Here is a 19,385-nt window from a genome sequence, read left to right as displayed (position 1 = left end):
TGAATGAACTAGCTATATAAAGTAATCCATTTTTTCCCAACAACTCCATAATCAGGTTTAATTTTTATGACATAACTTCGGACAGTTTACTCTTTGAAAGTTAGCGGAGAGGATTTCTTGATAATTCTACCGGAATGTAAATTAGGCGGGTCGATGGGTCAGGAGCTTAGAAGGCCTGATATGTATGCAAATCTCATTCGCACCTGTCTCTGTGTCTGACGCTAAGAAAGCCAAATATGCATTTAAATCTCGTGCGCACCTGACTCTGTGTCTGACGCTATAAAAGCCAAATATGCATTTAAATCTCGTGCGGATCTGTCTCTGTGTCTGACGCTAAGAAAGCCAAATATGCATGGAAATCTCGGCTGCCTTTGTGTTTGATGTCAGTGGCCGAGGACTATTGAAATTTGGATGGGAGTCATCGTTTAAATTTAATCTATGTCTACATTTTTAAAATCTAAATCTACAATTTTATAAATGTGAAAGATAAATGCTCTGGTGAATTAAATGCACAGGAAAATCAAGGCTGTAACAGGTGCGCGTTTTTATTTTAATTTTGGGGGGTATCGACAAATCAATTTCAGTGACTCAGGAATTATCAGTCAAAGTCACAGGCCTTTGGATCTCTTAAAATAAATTGTGAGTGTAAAAAAAATATTTTTTTCTCAATTTCTCATTTTATTTTCTAAGCGATGTAAAGGCCTGTGGTCAAAGTCACTCAAGATTTTGGTACTTTTTGATTAAAGTTGAATGAAAATATTTGGTAACAATACTGGAAAACATATTGGATTGATTGATTGTATATTGTTTTACGTCCCTCTCGAAAAGTGCCGAGCGGTTGACGAAGGAACAGTCACTACCTTTGTTTACGTCTTAGGTATGACGCGGCGCCGCGAACGAGAATCGAACCCGGGCCTCCCGATCACGAAGCAAACGCTCTATCACTAGGCTACCGTGACCGGTGAAAACATATTGGAAATAACAGTTGTAATTTAATTCAAAAGTTAGGCCAAAAAAAATTAATCAACAGTTTCTTAGGCACCGCCGCATCAGTTCAAAAATGGCCGCATTGATCAATTTTATTGACATATTGAAAAGGAAAATAACTCAATTTTCTATTTTTCCAAGTTGAAAAAGAAAATCAAGTTATTCCCCTTTTCATAAATGCTAAGATAAACGTTTTTATTAGAAAAACAAAACATTTCTTCTAAATTTTAAGTATTATATCAATTAACTTTTAAATAAATGTTTGGAGTAACATTATTTAAAGTTGAATACATATTACAACCAATTTCAGAGAACAAAACTTAAGAATTGGTAGATATTATCATTTTATTGAACAAATGGCTTAGAAAAGGTGTTAAACCTGCTTCAAAATAAAAAAAAAAGCCTGCCTGCCGCATTGGATTCTGAATTTTTTGGCCCGAGAAACAATTTATTAATTTTTTTTGACTATCCGTTTCTTTTTCCTTTTAGTATAAAATTGAATTATTAAATAAAACCAGTTAGTAAAGTGTAGAATACATGTTCAGAATTCTAAAAACTGTGACCTAAAAACACATTGCAGAATAATTCCGGGCTTTAAAAAGGCTCCAGTCGCAATCTTAATGTGTCTTTTTTTCTGAAAATGAGACATCGATTAGAACAGTTAGAAAATCATGAGGATATTCAAGAGCAGTGTACCATTGAAGAAATGGAATCTGCTTACAGTTAAAAATCTACATAAGTTTAAATTTGATTGGCTTACCTAAAGGTCCATTTAACGTGACACTAGAAAGGATGTTAGATCTTCCTCGTGATATTTCAAACAAAAGCATTTCCGTATATACCGATCCCGATCTCCTTAAACACATCCATACATGTAACAGGTACATGTAATGCGAGCAACAATTCTTTATTTTTTTGTTATCAGAAAAATCTGTAAGAAAATGTTTTACTACAAGTATGAAATGGATTTGAACATTTTTATTTTGATGATTAATCAAAATGTAAATATGTAATTGATTTTTCAAACATGTTTGTTCTCCTTTTATTACTGGTATTTGCTTATTGCAGGTCCATTTGATTTTTATTTGTACGTTTTAATTTTTCTTATTTTGTATCTGCAGTCTACAGTACATGTTTGTTATCCTGGACGTAAATTAGAAGATGGAAAGTGCAAGCCAATCATCGCTTTTCCACGCTTCATGGCTTATGATCTCCATATTCAATGTATTCTCAGCGGATCCTCATCAACAAATGATACAGAACACGTGTTGTCCATTGTAAGATCCACCTCCTAGAAATTTTTCTCAAATTTAACCCACTTTGGTGATTATGAAATATACACTATTCTTCTGGCCACCCCACATGTTTTCAAAGAACATGCATCTTCGCTAGCCAATGGTTTCTGATACGCTACTCTCCTCATAATCCCTTGGCATGTGGTGTTGATAAAACTTGGGTGTTTTTCTCTGGTTCTAATTGGTCGACCAATCAGCAATTGTTGTTATTTGCGTTTGGAATACTTCTTGACTCTTTAATCTCGGGAATGAAAATAGCAACAACGATCTATAAGATAACATGCGATCCTATGAATAGCTATGGTGTAATATCTCATAAATGTGTAATTAAGAATCTATATTGAAGCTTCAGATTTGTTCCATAAATAATGAATAAACATAACTCAATTATTGCTTCTTAATTATTCTTGAAAAAACTTTTGATTTTAATTTTTTTAACACGTGTCTTTATTTCTGGCGATGACGCAATCTGTGCGTACCTGATAGATTCGAGATCACGTGACGGAAAACAATCCCGTCTTTTGACTTCACCGTATGCCAAGGGTTTATGAGGAGAGTAGCGTACCAGAAACCCTTGGCTAGCGAAGATGAAGAACATGTCGAGGGTTTATTTTACTTTCATATGAATATCACTCTCCATAGTTTCTTTTATTTTCCCGGGCGTTTCGATAGAGAAACCGTAGAAAACAATCTACTCAATCTTCCTCATTTGATAAACATGAATTATACCGTTGATGGAATTCAGAAAATTTCGTTCATCTTAAAAGGCGTAGGTTTTTGCAATTTAAGTAGAATATTTACACAGTTCAAATTGGTACCAGAAATGGATTTTATATACTTAGTATTATATTATAGTATCGATGCAATCAATCCAAGTTTGGGTATTATTGTAAATCCATTACTCTTATGTCCTCAGCGTAGAATTAATATCAGTAGCGTCATTTTTGACAGGAAAAACTACCGTATCATCGTTAAAAACTCCAATGAAGTTTTTTTTATCTGGGAGAATATGTAATGGATTTCAGCGGCTCAGTCAGGGTATGCACTAAAATTCAATTTCTCTCTCCAAAGTCAAAAATTATTTCAGACATATTAGATATCTTGACAAATATACTCAACGCTGTTAGTATTTTGTGTATTTTCGTCCTATTGATAGTATATATGAAATCCCCCGCTTTACGCAAGATCCCAGGGCTAAATGTGATGAGCTCATCCTTTTCTCTCATGTGCATGCAGCTCACGTATACCATCGCCAATGTTTTAAAGAAAGGTACCCTATCCTGTCAAATCTTTGGGGTTTTATTACATTACTTTTGGTTGAGTTTGTGCTGTTGTTTATTCATTTGCTGCTTACACATGTTCATAACTTTTAGGGGTATCAGTGTAAGTATTGGTGAAAATAGTAGACGATTAAGAAAGATTTTTGTAAAATATAGCTTGTTTTGCTATATGCTTCCATTAATTATAATATCCCTAAATGTAGTTTTGTCCTATTATATAGAGGACAACATTGGTTATGGTACAAGGATATGTTTCATTGAAAACTTCATTCAAAACATTGTTACATTTATAGTTCCTCTTCTTCTGACGTGTGTTTCCAACGCAATCTTGTTTATTCTTTGACAAAAATATTCAAAAGTCGAAAGCAAACAAGTCGGAACTGGTTATTTTCACCAAACTGTTTTGTCTGACCGGATCGATCTGGATATTACAGGTGATAGATAGTTTCCTGGAAATTTCCCTTTTCTCTTTTATTGTAACCCTGCTGACTTCTTCACAAGGTATTTTCATTTTCCTCAGTTTTTCCTCTCCGCATATTAGAAATAATTGCAAATGTAAGTGAAAGGTACAGACAGAAAAATACAGTGAAACCTGTCTAATCGGGAAAGGAATTGCATGTCGAAAGAGATAAGATGTTGATTAAACAGTTAACAAGGTCATAGTAAAACACATTTAACCTCGGGATTCAGTGTGAAGGATTACACAGGTGTCGGGTAAGACATGTTCTCGGAATAATACTTCAAGGTCTCCACAGAGCGGAACACCCTTCACAAGGTATAGTTATTTTCACAAGATTTTCCTTCTCACATATTAGAAATGTTCTTCCTATCACAGTGAAAACTAGTGCTAATTGTAACGGGGACCGTTACAGATGTTCCCCAAACGCTCCCCAACTCCTTTTTGGTGCCATATTCCCTGTAAGCTTCATCAAAGAAGACAAACTCTGTGCATTTTTCACTTTAACAACGTTTTCTCAGAAGGATACCAATTATATTCAAATTTTAGTATTGCACCCGTGCGCATGTGAATGCATGTGCGTTATGATCATATCATCTTGTCTACACTATCTACATATAAAATATATTAAAGCATTCAGTCCAAAAGTATGAAAAATCAATCTTTCAAACGTGTTTTTCATTTCAATCGTTCCAAATGCACGCACGTGTGTGCACGTGCATGATGACCATATCGTCTTGTAGGAGTCCAATATATCTATCTATATTCTAAATCCCATCCTGTTTGGTTGAAAAACAAGGGAGTTATAGCCATTTCCAAGTTTAAGCCAATCAGATTGCAGCACACGTGCATGCGCGTGATTTCATGATTTTTTTCTATATCGTATTGTAGGATATCCTAATGCATGACTATGTTTTAAATTTCAAAGCATTTCTTCAAAAAACAAAGGTGATATAGCCATTTAAAGTTTCAGCCAATCAGATTGCAGCACGCGGGCATGCGCATGCTTTCATGAAAATTCTTATATATCATGCTGTAGATCTTCATAACGTAGTTCTATGTTCAAAATTTCAAAGGATTATGACAAGAAACAAGAGAGATATTGAGACTTTAGTTTCAGCCAATCAAAGCGAAGCGCACGTGCATGCGCGTGAGATCTTACTTTTTTGACCATGTCATTTTGTCTATGCTTCTAATATATACTTATAATATGAGTTTCAAAGCATTTCATCAATAATTTAAATAGTTACGTCTGTATCAATTATATTGGACATTTCTCGTGTTGCACGTGCGAGCTCTTGCAAGCACATGTGCATGCACATGCTTTCATGATAAATCTTATATTACAGGCTGTAGACCTCCCTTATGTATGACTATGTTCAAAATTTCAAAGGATTTTATCAAAAAACAAAAAAAGATATTGAAACTTTAGTTTCAGCCAATCAGAGCGAAGCGAACGTGCATGCGCGTGCGATCTTGCTATTTTGACCATGTCATCTTGTGCATACTACTAATATATCCTTACATTATAAGTTTCAAAACATTTCGTCACAAAATAGAAAAGTTACGGTTAAATCCATTATACATTGGTCATTTTAAGTTTTGCGCGTGCGCGCTCTTGCAAGCACGTGCGCGCAAAATGACCTTGATTCCGCAAATCTACATAACATGCCTACTTACCCTAAAAAGGTTTCACCTAAGTTTGATGTGCAGTTTACAAGAACACTCGCGTACAAAATTTTCCCAGGAAGAAAAATAATAATAAGAATAATAACTAGAAAGTCTGCTATTGCAAGCAATAGCATATGTCGCCCCGTACTGGACAAGATTTTCATTTTTATCATCACTAAAACAATGGTCCATTAGCTAAGCTTGGACAACCACCGAGTCGTATCAGTCCTTTCCGTTGGAAACGGAAGACCTTAATAGGGTACATTCCACTAATTATTTTTAGAATCGGTAGGAGAAGAAAGTAGTGCAGGAAAAAATTACAAGTTCCTAAATTTGCAGACTTGCATAAAAGAAATTGGGCAGATGTACTGAACTGAGCCTCATACTTGTTAATTGGCAGTATCTTTCCTACTAAAAAAGCTTGGCAAGTGTAATTTATTAAGAAGATCAGCCGAATTATTATGTGTATTATAACGCCAGTGAGAACTCTGAAATTTCTCTGCTTTCACTTTGATTTTTAGAGGTTCTGCCGGAAAACGTATCTGACATGCCACCTTCAATTCTAGCATTTCTGCATTGCAATTAGCTGATGTTTGTTATGAGATGATAAATCATGTGTAAACTTTCTCAGTTTAGCGGAATCATGAACATTTTCGGCGAGATGAATGTTTTGTATACAGTGGTGATCAAGGCTTTGCGTACTTGCAGGAGCGGATCCAAGGATTTATGAATGAATAAAAACTATGGAAATGACCTACCAATTTTCTAATTTATACTTGCACTATCTAATGAAATGAATAATATACAAGTAATAGATATACAAGAAAACGCGAAATGATAATAAATGCAGCTGACAATCGTTATTTTTTTTATATAGATAAAATAAAATAATTATAAATTCAAGAGACAAAACAGAAGGAGAATGAATGATGGCAAAATATCACATGACGGGAACTGAATTTTATGAATGAAACTTTTAAAACGTTACTTGTAAGTTGTATATGTTATATTTGTGTATTCTACCTGGCTGTGCGCTTCAAAAGGGGGGGGGGGGGGGGGTCGTCTTTAACATAGTACCTTAGCCATAACGTTTGAACGGTAAGGGCTAGGGCTTTCGTATTTCAAATATGTAATCCTTGTGAAAAGAACTTTTATTGGATACGAAGAACTTTGACCCTTTGACCTAGACCTTGGAGAACACATGTGTACATCTTAACCTTTTTTTCTGTTTCCTTTCTGTGGCAACTGTGAGCGACTCATTACAATTATTTTAAAATTAGAAATCACTTTGACACATTGCAAGGAATAAACATTGAACGTTTCAAAACGATTGCTTGCGTAGTTATTGAGAAAATGGAAATTAAAGAATTTTAACTTTCCCCTGGTTTCCATGGCAATAATCGATTATTTGAAAATTTTAAGTGCGAATCGCACAACTACAGATACTAATCATTAAAATAAGAAAAGTTTCATGACGAACGTTTAAGGGACCAGAGAGAACACTCGCGGACAAAATTCGTCGCTTTTTACAGGTTTTTCGTCGCTTTTTACAGGTTTCCATGGCAACGGTAGACATATTGGAACTGAACGACCTCACTGCACAACTACAACCAGTGATCGTCCTTTGAGGAAAGTTTCAGGAAGATTGTCCCAGCCATCTCCGAGAAACAGCCTGGATAAAAAAAACATGCGTACAATATCAATATGTCGTCCCCGACTTCGTTCGGGGCGACATAATAATAATAATAAGAAACAGAGTAAAAACAATATGTTCCCCAACTTCGTTTGGGGAACATAATTACAGGAATAAAGATAATATACTTAACAGTGGTTCATTCAGAAATCGGAGGGGGGATGCGGCCAGTTTTAGGTCGGGATAAAGGCCTACAGCCACCCCGAAAAATTCATTTTTAAATCATACGTGTATGTATATTTTGGATACAAAAGGGGGAGGGACGAGCCCCTTCTATATCCGCTAGTGTTAAGTAAGGCCACCATAAAGCGTAGCATCCCTGTACAAATAACATTTAGTTTAATGTTTATTATGTAGCTCTAGGTTAATTTCTTGTTTCGTAATGTTTTAATGTCATTTTGTCAAATAAAATATAAAATGAATTGCTTTATTAACAGACATTGCATAAAAAAGTTATTGTTATATTATACCTTTGTTACAAAATTCAGTTAAATCACGCACACATAAGACGTCAACAGTCTACATTACGAATGACCTAGCAATATGAACAAAAAGTTTCATTCAGTATTCGACTTCAGGAAAGATTGTATTTTCTCACAGACTTATTGTTTGGACCATAGAATTTTTGAAATAACGCCTTTAACCTCCTTCCCCGCAGTCAAGTATTTTAACGCATATACCATTTCCTATTTCTAGCGAAATATTACGCAATTTTCACTAGAAATAGGAAATGGTATATTCGCTAAAATGCTTGACTGCGGGGAAGGGGGTTAAAGTCGTTATTTCAAAAATTCTATGGTCCAAACAATGTGTTTTTGTCATTTATGGTGATAACATGTAAATGTTTATTGCAAGATGACAGCGTTCTTCCGCCGATTAATAAGTCAGACGATTTTCTACTTTTATATAATACAAATGATTAAACATATTTCATAAAGAGTTACGATCTGCGCCTTTTTAATTTAAAAACGGCAATCTATTTCACCAAGGTGACCGACTTATTATTTAAAAGACTGTATCACGAATTGTCAAGAATTGTTAATTCAATGACGCAAAATTGTACCAATATCACTATGACGGGGCTTATAGAAATTGAAACAAACCAGGTTTGGGTGCTTAAATAAAAAAAAATAAAGAAATGGTATAATCTTAGTTTTTGCAAGATGTGTTCTGAATATTAATTAGTTGTAAATCACGTGGGAGCAATCGCATGAATAAACTGCACGCCATTTCTGCATATGGTGAGTAGCCTTGCTTCGTTTAAGAAATTTTTGGTATGTTTTTATAAGCATGCATGGGAAGAAGGCAAATATTCCATATGCTGGCTTTACGAAAGAAAAAAGTCACGTTCAAGATGATAATTAGTTTTGTTGATACATGTAGATCACCCTAAGGTCTTTTGAAGTAAAATAATCAAATATGGAACAGGTTTCTCAGACTCTGGGATCTTTCATTTCGAGATGATATATCTGAATGTTGAATAGAAACCGTTATCTCCAGGTATTTTTTTTATTTTAAATTCTTCTCTCCTCGAGGGTATCAAACAAACTTACTGAGTACATAATTATGATGAGCAAAAATGCCTCGTCTTAATTTGTAAATTTTATTACAGGGAGGATGGATATTGATTTTATATTGGAAATATGTAAATTTTTGAAGAACATAATAACACTGTATGATTAAAAAGATAACATTTTCAAATTTCTAAATTTTTCGATCCTGAGTTATGAATTCTGGTCTTAGGATTGTGCTTTGTTGAATTTGTTGAATTTATAGGGAAAATGCATTGTACCTGTAAAATTCTACTCTTCAAATGATCACCCCGTTGGATCCGGGTTAGAATAGGTCCTCAGTACCCCCTTGCTTGTCGTAAAAGGTGACTAAATGGGGCGGTTCTTCGGATGAGACCGTATAAATCGAGGCCCCGTGTCACAGCAGGTGTGGCACGAGAAAGATCCCTCCCTGCTCAAAGGCCCTGAGTGCCGAGCATAGGCCTAAATTTGCAGCCCTTCACCGGCAATGGTGACGTCTCCATATCAGTGAAATATTTGGAGAGGGACGTTAAACAGTATACAATCAATCAATCAATCAAATGATCAATCGTGTGTATTGACTGCAAACTGAGAGGAATGTATTAATTTGTACATGTATTATACTGAGAGATCTATGGAAATTTTTAATAAATACACCTCGACCTGAATATAAATCCCCAATTACATTTATGAATAATATAAGGTCTTGTTTGTATTGATTTAATTATGTAGACACTACATTTGTATAAAGTTTATTAAAAGAAATTGTTTTGTTCTTTCAAAATATCAGAATTAGAGTTGTTGAGAATCTAGGAGCCTTTATAAATTAAAATAGGCAAACGGTATTTATAAATAATATTTAATAATTCTTGGTATACATTGTGCATATAAAATATCAAAGACAGGGGAACCTAGAATCGCATGTTAAAGCAATTAGGTGAATACATGGATATACATCATTTTGTCTATATACAGATATATATTTGCATATACAAAATTTCCATACAGAAAATAATTAAGCTATAGAAAGACTCTACAAAACGGTAAAATAACTAGCCAGTTGTAGGCATCCTTTACAATTTGAAAGATACCTTTGTTATTCTCAATGAATTGAATTTTGTCCAACATATCTGTATTCGTGAATACAATAAGTTATATACATAAAGCGTAAGTTTAAAAAAGGTATACATGTAGAAATGTATTTTCCAGGAAAATTTACTTATAAATCTCTTTCTTTGATTAAGGATATCCGATCATCAGCCAGGAAGGATAACTCTAAAAATGAATATTTAATTTGAAATGCATCAAAATGAACCTTGGAAATGACATTTTTTTATGCAACAATTTTCATTACATTCATCTTTATAAGATTCAAGGTTTTTGGAAGTCTTAGAAAAGGTCTTATAAAAGTTGACATTTGTACCCTATAAAAGGGAAAAAAAATATTACAGTTTTATAGAAATAAGACTTTCTTAAATCCAGCCTTAGATACCAATGCTTATTAGCATGGTTGAAACAAGAAGTAATTTGTGGCGTCTTGCAATGATAGCAAAAGTCTTTTACACTATGTATTATAGAATACATGACGGAAATAGAAAACAAAAAATACCAAACAAGTATAAAAATCATGGCAATTTCTCTGAATGCCTGGATACCGATCGTTTTTTAACCTAAAATATATATGTTGATAAATTTGCAATTAGAAAATGCATTGCTGATATTCCAATTCGCTTCTTCTGCAAAAATATTGGAGATTTGACAACTTCCCCTATAAAATATGATTAACTTTCATCTTTAACTCTAAAGAAATACTGTGGATAAATTTACATAATTTTGTGGATTTAGGGATACTTTTATGAGTATTTTTGATTCCTTAATTAATAATTTTATAAACCCGAGGATCAGACTACTTTAAAGGACATATTTACCAAACATGAATAAATCGAGCTAATTTAAGAGTTGACAATAGCATAGCTACAAATATAATGATATAAACACTAAAGCAAATCCGTTGGTCATCGTGTCCACTTGTTAACCCACCTAAAATATCAAAGAAATAAAACTAGATGAATTATTATTTTTTTCAAAATCTTAGTAATTTTACCTATTAAAGATTGAACATAAGAAAAGTTTGGAATCCAACATTCAGATGGTCATTAAATGCAGTGATAATTGGATAATTAAATAGTTTTAAGACATTGAATAAAACCATTAAAAAGAATTGGAATATTTAGAAGAAATGCCATCAGAAGATTGATAAAAAATACATGAGTTTAGCATCATCTTTAAATGAAGTGCAAAAGTATGTGTTCTAAGGCATTACGAATATTCGTATACTGTGAAATCACTTATTTCATGGGGGTTTAATTTTCGTTGTTTTCTTTGAATGGAGAGACCCACGAATTCATTACCAGCACGAAGTGTAAAATTTAATACGCATTTCTAACTTAACATTCTCCAACCACGAAATCTAATCCTCACAATCCAATATTTTTTTCCTAAAACCTCGAGAATTGACCGCAATTAAATATGTCATTTTAGAGTATCTAAATTACCTGCTTCCAAAACCAGTTCAACGCTTTGTCTGTCCATAGTGCATAAAAACCTTAGCCCTGGGGTATATTTTGTAATGAAGCCATCAATTCCAAGAGGATGTCCTGTAAAAAGTTAATGAAATTCATGACGTGTTGGTATAAAGTTTTTTTTTTAATTTCTATATGCCTTGTGCATTAAATTCTAAAATATGTTCAATAAAGTTTTTCTTTTACCTCCAATCGTCGCAGTCATTGTATTATAAATATGTTCATATAGATAAATGTTCTTCTTTTCTTCCTCATTCGTCATGTGCATTATATTTTACATGTTCATATAATATTCTTTTTTCTGTTTGTTATGTGTACGGCAAGCCCTTTTTCTATTTATTCGGAAAATGAAATTTATCTTGAAATTCCAGAAATATCTCTTAAAAAATAGAGATGTATCCAAACTTAAAGAAATATCTCTCATTTTAAAGACACATATCTTTGAGAAAGAGATATCTCTTAAACTTGAGAGACTGATATCTCTTTTTATAAGATATTTCTTCCACTAGAACGGATATTTGCTATGATTACGTTACACACTTTATTGTCAAGAAAATGAGAGGTGAAAACAATAGTTGTTTTAACTTAATGGACAGTGCCAGGTTAATTTAGATTTAAATGATAGCACACTTGATTTCTGACTACTACCCATGTAAAGCTTCATGAGTGAAGGTGTCCTCATCGGATGGAAAAAGTAATACATGAAGGATATGGAGATAACGAACAGTATTCAATCTCAACGTCCATTAACCAATATACAAAATAAGACCAGAGCAAACACAGACCTCCTAAACATCAGAGGTGGGATCAGGTGCCATGGAGGAGTGAGCATCCCTGCCGACCGGTCACACCCGCCGTGTGCTCGTTGTCATGATCAGGAAATAACGGAAAAAATCCATCGTCAATTGTCAATGGTAAATAATGGACTAACAATTAGTATGAAAAACGTCAGTCAGCATTGGACTCAATGATAAATTGTTTTTGCTGACAAGGTCATTGTATCGACCATAGAATTTACGAAATGATGACTTTAAACGACACTGTTGATATTCTTGTTTCATCAACTTGCTTGTCAATAATTTACCTCGTTTAAAAAATTGTTCATACGTAGGGCATGCTCTTGCGTATCGAATCAACTGAGATATATATACTCCGTATGCAGGTGATGAAGGTATATTGCTGCATAAGTAAGGGAAATTGACGATAGAAAAGTTAAAGTCATCACGTTTTTCGTATAGCTTGGTTGTTAGATTACCATTAGTGTCTTTTTCAAGTAAAATATCCAAGTATGAAGCAGAAGTGTCGGACTCTGTGGTATCTTTTATCTCAAGCTCACCAGGATATATCGTATCGACGTAGGAATGGAAGTAAACATTATTACACATGTAATTGACAATACGTCGTCGATATATCTAAATGTCGAGTTGAAGGCCACAGCAAGTGTTTTCTTCTTTTCACGCATAAGATTTCGCATAAATTCTGCTTCATATGAATATAAAAATAAGTCTGCTAATAACGGAGCGCAATTTGTACCCATGGAAATTCTAATAGATTGTTGGAATACCTGGTCTCCAAAAACCACATAGATATTGTCAATCAGAAACTCAAGCATCTTCTTGATGTCAACTTCAGAGTACTTATGTGTGCAATCAGAATCTGTTTTAACAAAATAATTTTTCAAATGACCAATGACGAGGTAAGTAAATTTACGAGTTCCATTTTTGTTGAAGAAGCAGCTGTCAATGATATCAAAAAGCCTGGATTTTAAATTGTCGTGGGGAATTGTTGTGTATAAAGTTGAAAAGTGGTAAGTTTTTAAGCTGTTGATGTTTGTAAAGTCTTGTGATGTAAAATTGTCCAAAAGTTCTTTAGAATTTTTAAGTATCCACATCTGATTTACACCACTTCTTGAATATATAGTTGCACAGTACTCTTGAAGCTTTTCCTTCACTACTGTCAATATTTTAGTGAGAAGCAACGAAAGAAGCTTGGTTGAACATTTACTGGAACCTGCAATGTATCTTTCAAAATACATGCCAGGGGGGAGGTAAATACTTAAAGTAGGTTAGGCAGAAGCAGAAGCCTGTAGTGTAGGTAAGCAGATTCTGAAGTAAGTGTTCCAATTTAGACTAAAATATCACAAATCTTTGTATACATTCACGATTTGAAGACACTGTACGAAACATTCTTTGAGAACAAGAGCGGCGACTCGCTTGTGTGAAGCTGAGATTGAAGAACAGCTATTAAAAGATAGAAAACTTGCCACAAATCTATAATAGTTTAAACGTACAATAGAACCAATAATAAAAAAAGCAACAGGGAGTAAATGAATTAATTCATGGAAAATGGGGGATTCAGATGATGGGAAGTGTAAGGAAAAAATGAAAATTTGTTATCCCTGTCTCAAAAAATGATTCTGAATGTAGTGCATCTAGTAAGATTATCATTTCATCAGGAAATTTTCATTTCTCATTTTAAATTAAATTGCTTTTGGATATATTTTTATTTGTTGGATATATTCCTGGAAATGGATCTACCATATCTAGCATTCATTTACAATTGTTGTGAAGAGGATTAGACGTTTGTGAATTATAAAAAAAGAAACTTCTGGATGTGGATGTTCTAAAATTATTATGCATCAGGATATTACATTTGTCTTTATTGCATTGGATTTGTCTTTTCGAAAGATGATATACTGTTGAACATTTCATATTCAAATGTTTGATATTCACGTATAATTGTGTATTACATGTACATAAAAAAATTGCCTGTTTTAATCATTAATAAAGTCAGAAAAAATATTGCATTTTATGTATTTTTCTGATACATTTTAAAACCTTACATTAAGTTATTTGTAACTGTACATAAAGTTGAAAAAAAAACTGTCAATTAAGTTAAATGTAAGAATTGAGAGTTTTTCAACTTAATGTACGGTTACAGGTGACTTAATGTACAGGTTTTAAATATCCAAATCTATTAATGCTATATAGTGTACTAAAAGCACAAAGGATTACACAACAAAAATGTCTCAAATACACGAGACATTGAACAGAACCATTTACAAATCTCCTTAAATTGTATGGTAATTATGTTCCCCCAAACGAAGTTGGGGAACATATTGTTTTTACTCTGTTTCTTATTATTATGTTCCCCAAACGAAGTTGGGGAACATATTGTTTTACTCTGTTTCTTATTATTATTATTATTATTATTATTCTTTTCTCTCTCAGAAAATTTTATGAGTGATCTTGTAGACTATACATCCGACTTAGGTGAAACCTTTTTAGGGTTAGTAGGCATGTTGTGTAGAGTTGCCAAACGAAGGTCATTTTGCGCGCACGTGCTGGCAAGAGCGCGCACGTGCAACACGTGAAATGACCAATATAATGGATATCGCCATAACTTTTCTATTTTTTGATGAATATTTTGAAACTCATACTGTAAGGATATATTAGAATTATAAACAAGATGACATGGTCAATATAGCAAGATCTCCACGCGCATGCACGTGCGCTTCGCTCTGATTGGCTGAAACTAAAGTCTCAATATCTTTCTTGTTGTACGTCATAATCATTTGAAATTTTGAACTTAGTCACACATTATGAAGATCTACGGCATGATATATAAGGATTTTCATGAAAGCATGTACATACACGTGTGCTGGCAAGAGCGCGCACGTGCAACACGTTAAATGACCAATATAATAGATATTGCCGTAACTTTTCTATTTTTTGATGAATTTTTTTGAAACTCACAATGAAAGGATGCATTAGTAGTATCAACAAGATGACATGCTCAAAATGGCTAGATCTTACGCGCATGCACGTGCGCTTTGCTCTGATTGGCTGAAATTTAAGTCTCAATATCTTTCTTGTTTTACGTCATAATCCTTTGAAATTTTGAACATGGTCATACATTATGAAGATCTACAGTATGATCTATAAGAATTTTCATGAAAGCACGTAAATTTACGTGTGCTGCAATCTGATTTGTTGAAACCTTAAATGCCTATAACTTTCTTGTTTCTCAACAGAACAGGATGAAATTTAGAATATGAATAGGTATAATGGAATCCTACATGATACTACTATCAAAATTGAATGCAAGGACGTGCTTGCATGTACTTGCGCAAGCGCAATGCGAAAAATGAACTATATACTTGAAAAACAGTAACATTTATATTTTTATGACTTTTTATTGATTCCTGGAATATAAAGATATGTTAATAGTTTAGACAACATGCCATGATCACCGTGCAATGCGTTAAATGACAAAAACTTGATATCATTGTAGCTTTTAAAATTCTTTCTATAAAATTCTGCGATACTGAGCATATTAAAAAAGGTTTTAAAGGAAATTGGCACAAAAAAGGGAGTTGGGGAGCGTTTGGGTACATCTGTAACGGTCCCGTTACAATTAGAACTAGTTATTATTATTATTATTTTTCTTCTTCTTCTTCTTCCTGGAACTTTTTTGTCCGGGAATGATCTTGTAAACTATTCGTCCGATGTAGGTAAAACCTTTTTAGGGTTAGTAGACATGTTATGTAGATTTGCGGAATCAAGGTCATTTTGCGCACACGTGCTTGCAAGAGCGTGCACGTGCAACACGTGAAATGACCAATATAATAGATATAGCCACAACTGTTCTATTTTTAGATGAAATGCTTTGAAACTCATAATGTGAGGATATATTAGTAGTATAGACATGGCAACGTGGTGAAAATAGCAAGATCTCACGCGCATGCACGTGCACTTCGCTCTGATTGGCAGCAACTAAAGTCTCAATATCTTTCTTGTTTTTTGACGAAATCCTTTGAAATTTTGAACATAGCCATGTATTAGGATATCTTACAACATGAAATAAAGCAATTATCATGACAACACGTGCATGCACGTGCGCTGCAATCTGATTGGCTGAAACTTTAAACAGCTATATCTCCCTTGCTTTTCAACCAAACAGGATGGGATTTGGAAGCATAGATAGATATAATGGAATTCTACAAGTAGGTATAGTCACCAAGCACATGCATACACGTGTGTGTACATGTGCTGCAATGTGATTGGCTGAAACTTTAAACAGCTATAACTCTCTTAAGTTTTCACCCAAACGGGGTGGAATTTAGAACATAGATAGATGTAATGGACTTCTACAAGAAGGTATGGTCACCATGCTCATGTATGCACGTGCGTGCACGTGAAATGAGTAAAATCAAACATACACTTGAATGAGCGTATTTTATTAATAATTTTGGATTTAATACTTAATATTCAGTGTATTAAAATATAGATTGTGCGAGCAAGATGATAAGGTCATGACGCAAATGCATTCACATGTGCACGCGTGAAATGCTAAATTTTAAATGATTTTTGTACACTTCTTTGTAAATGTTGTTAAAATCTCAGATGCATAGAGTTAATCTTATTTAATGAAGCTTACAGGGAATATGGCACCAAAAGAGAGTTGGGGAGCGTTTGGGGAACATCTGTAACGGTCCCCGTTACAATTAGCACTAGTTATACAAGTTTTTATACATTGAGGTTACTTGAAACGAGACAACTAATGTTTATACTTTGAATTTGATTTGACATTTCTTACTAAAACTTTACAGCCTTTATATTTCCGAAAATTCCTTCAATAAATGCACATTTTTTTTGATCAATAGATTACCGTGATTTCAGTAAATATGTTACCGTGAATTTGGATATATCTATTTTCAGTTTATAAATTGCCGTTATTTTACACATCTATTTTCAGTCAATTGATTATACCGTGATTTTTGACATTTATTTTTAGTTTATAGATTATACCGTGATTTTGGACCTCACACTCCGTTCTTGAGGTATTCTGGTTCCATCTACATGTTTCTATAGGGACCCCAGCAGTCCAATCAATGATACTTATCTGCTCTGACACGTTGAAGAAACTGTGTTGACACATAATAACGGCATGGGTTTCATTGTGGGTGACATTTGCCTTGAAACATGAAACTGAAAGTAAGGAAAGATAAAATTAGGATATATTGAAGCTCGTGTATCCTTACTCTGCAACTAATACGGTAAAATATACTTACAGTTAAAAGCCAGGGGCAAACAGTTTTGCTTCATTATAAGCGTTTAATATTATTGTATCCCTATACATGCATTTCAAAGACAGGAGGAATGAAAACGATTTGCTCTTACATGTAGCTTAAATTTATTACATTTAAAAAGCGTGTTCTTTCTATAACTTGTTCTGCTACATGTAAATCCATGAAACTCGTTATAAAAAGGTTTTCATCTTATTCATTTTTTGAATGTGAAACTGATATACTACAACAAGGAAACAATGTGATATTTTTCCTCTGACCAGTTCCGGCATCACACGTGGTATTAACCAAGATTGATTTGCCAGAATTCTCTGTGTTGTTAGATGTAAAGGTAAACGTCAACATTCTGTACGCTTTATCATAGCCCCCCACTACAACATACTTACTCTTCTCTATCGGCAGAGTTACGGGAGTTTTGACATTTTTTGTCATCTTTCGAGTCTTCTTCAATTACAACCCTTGTAGAATTTGAATCACAGTCAGTATGAATCCCAAGGGTTTGAGTGTCTTTATAACAAAAACCCTTTCGCATTTCGTCTTCTTCTATGACCTCTTTTCTTCTATTAAAGTATAATTTATGTGAAATAAATTATACACATTCTGAACATTTTTACAATGAACATAATTCTACAAAACATTTTCCTTAACTTTGTATGAAATGTCCTGATAATGATATTCAAAATAATTGTGTATATTTAAAAAATACTCATGTTGTACTAAGTGTGAAAAATAATCAATACTCTTTATGCAAAAATCTCTTAGTTTATAAAATCTGTTTGAAAAATTAAAAATTGACGATGAAAGTATATTTCAAAATCAGATAGCATTTGCTTTAAATGTGAGGTACAGTTAAGGGTATACACAATAATTTGTTACGAGGTCATAAAACTCATTACTGCTAATTAGGTTTAACGTCATGAACTATTTACCGATATTGGCAGTAATTTGTAACAAACTTCAACATTTTTATCTTTGATTGAATAATACTAAGTAACTATTGATTTTTTCGTATATAAAATCTTAAAATTGTTCTCTTTTTAATATGTTCTTTGGTTCCATTAGGCTTCAATAAAGCACTTGGACTCGATGGCACGGAATGTTCTTTACATTTAAAAACGTGGCAACAAAGCTAAGATACATGTGTGCAGTGGATTTAAATAAAGATGTGGTCTTCTAAAATCCCATAGATATTGTCAATCTGAAACTCAATTATTACTTGGAGGTGAAATGTTTCTCGTAATATCTTCCTGAACGAACAGCAACTGGTCAATTATATGCATGACTCCGTTAGTAGCTCCTTCGTCCATATAAATAACATTCGCTGATGCATCTCCAAAGTAATCCGTACATCTAAAAACAGATAAAAATATTGAAGGTGTGAGTTTGTTTAATGCTTAAGTACGTTACACTCCCATACTTTCTATGTGCCAGTCAGACACACAAGGTCATTATATAACTAACTCAGACACACAAGGTCATTATATAACTAAGTCAGACACACAGGGTCATTATATAACTAAATCAGACACACAAGGTCATTATATAACTAAGTCAGACACACAAGGTCATTATATAACTAAGTCAGGCATACAAGGTCATTATATAACTAGGTCATTATATAGCTAACTTAGACACACAAGGTTAATATATAACTAAGTCAGACACACAAGGTCATTATATAACTAAGTCAGACACACAAGGTCATTATATAACTAAGTCAGACCCACACATTATATAGCTACATGTAACTCAAACACACAAGGTCATTATATAACTAAGTCAGACACACAAGGTCATAAT

At 33.5% G+C, this 19,385-nt stretch overlaps 1 protein-coding gene across 1 annotated transcript; it reads right to left on the bottom strand.

Annotated features, from left to right (window-relative positions):
- Positions 1 to 10,839: 10,839 nt before the first annotated feature.
- Positions 10,840 to 18,017, bottom strand: LOC134232615 (uncharacterized). Its single transcript, XM_062714614.1, has 4 exons — positions 17,846 to 18,017; positions 17,308 to 17,487; positions 11,471 to 11,572; positions 10,840 to 10,955 (listed from the first exon to the last, which is right to left on the bottom strand). Exons 1-4 carry the CDS (start codon positions 18,015 to 18,017, stop codon positions 10,840 to 10,842), a joined length of 570 nt encoding a protein of 189 aa, XP_062570598.1.
- Between the last annotated feature and the right edge of the window lie 1,368 nt (positions 18,018 to 19,385).

This window comes from Saccostrea cucullata, unplaced genomic scaffold (genome assembly GCF_032062105.1).
Source record: "Saccostrea cucullata isolate Sc308-1 unplaced genomic scaffold, CSIRO_AGI_Scuc_v1 ctg5970, whole genome shotgun sequence".
Classification (NCBI taxonomy): Eukaryota; Metazoa; Mollusca; class Bivalvia; order Ostreida; family Ostreidae; genus Saccostrea; species Saccostrea cuccullata.
Note: the sequence above shows the minus strand (reverse complement) of the source record. Positions and strands in the feature narration are given on the sequence as shown.

Excerpts from the sequence above, each read along its gene's own strand:
- LOC134232615 (XM_062714614.1), bottom strand. The coding sequence starts at position 18,017 with ATGACAAAAAATGTCAAAACTCCCGTAACTCTGCCGATAGAGAAGAGT. Across the intron at positions 17,488-17,845 it reads CACGTGTGATGCCGGAACTG|TTTCATGTTTCAAGGCAAAT; the intron begins GTCAGAGGAAAA and ends CCTTACTTTCAG. Across the intron at positions 11,573-17,307 it reads GTGTGAGGTCCAAAATCACG|GACATCCTCTTGGAATTGAT; the intron begins GTATAATCTATA and ends AACTTTTTACAG.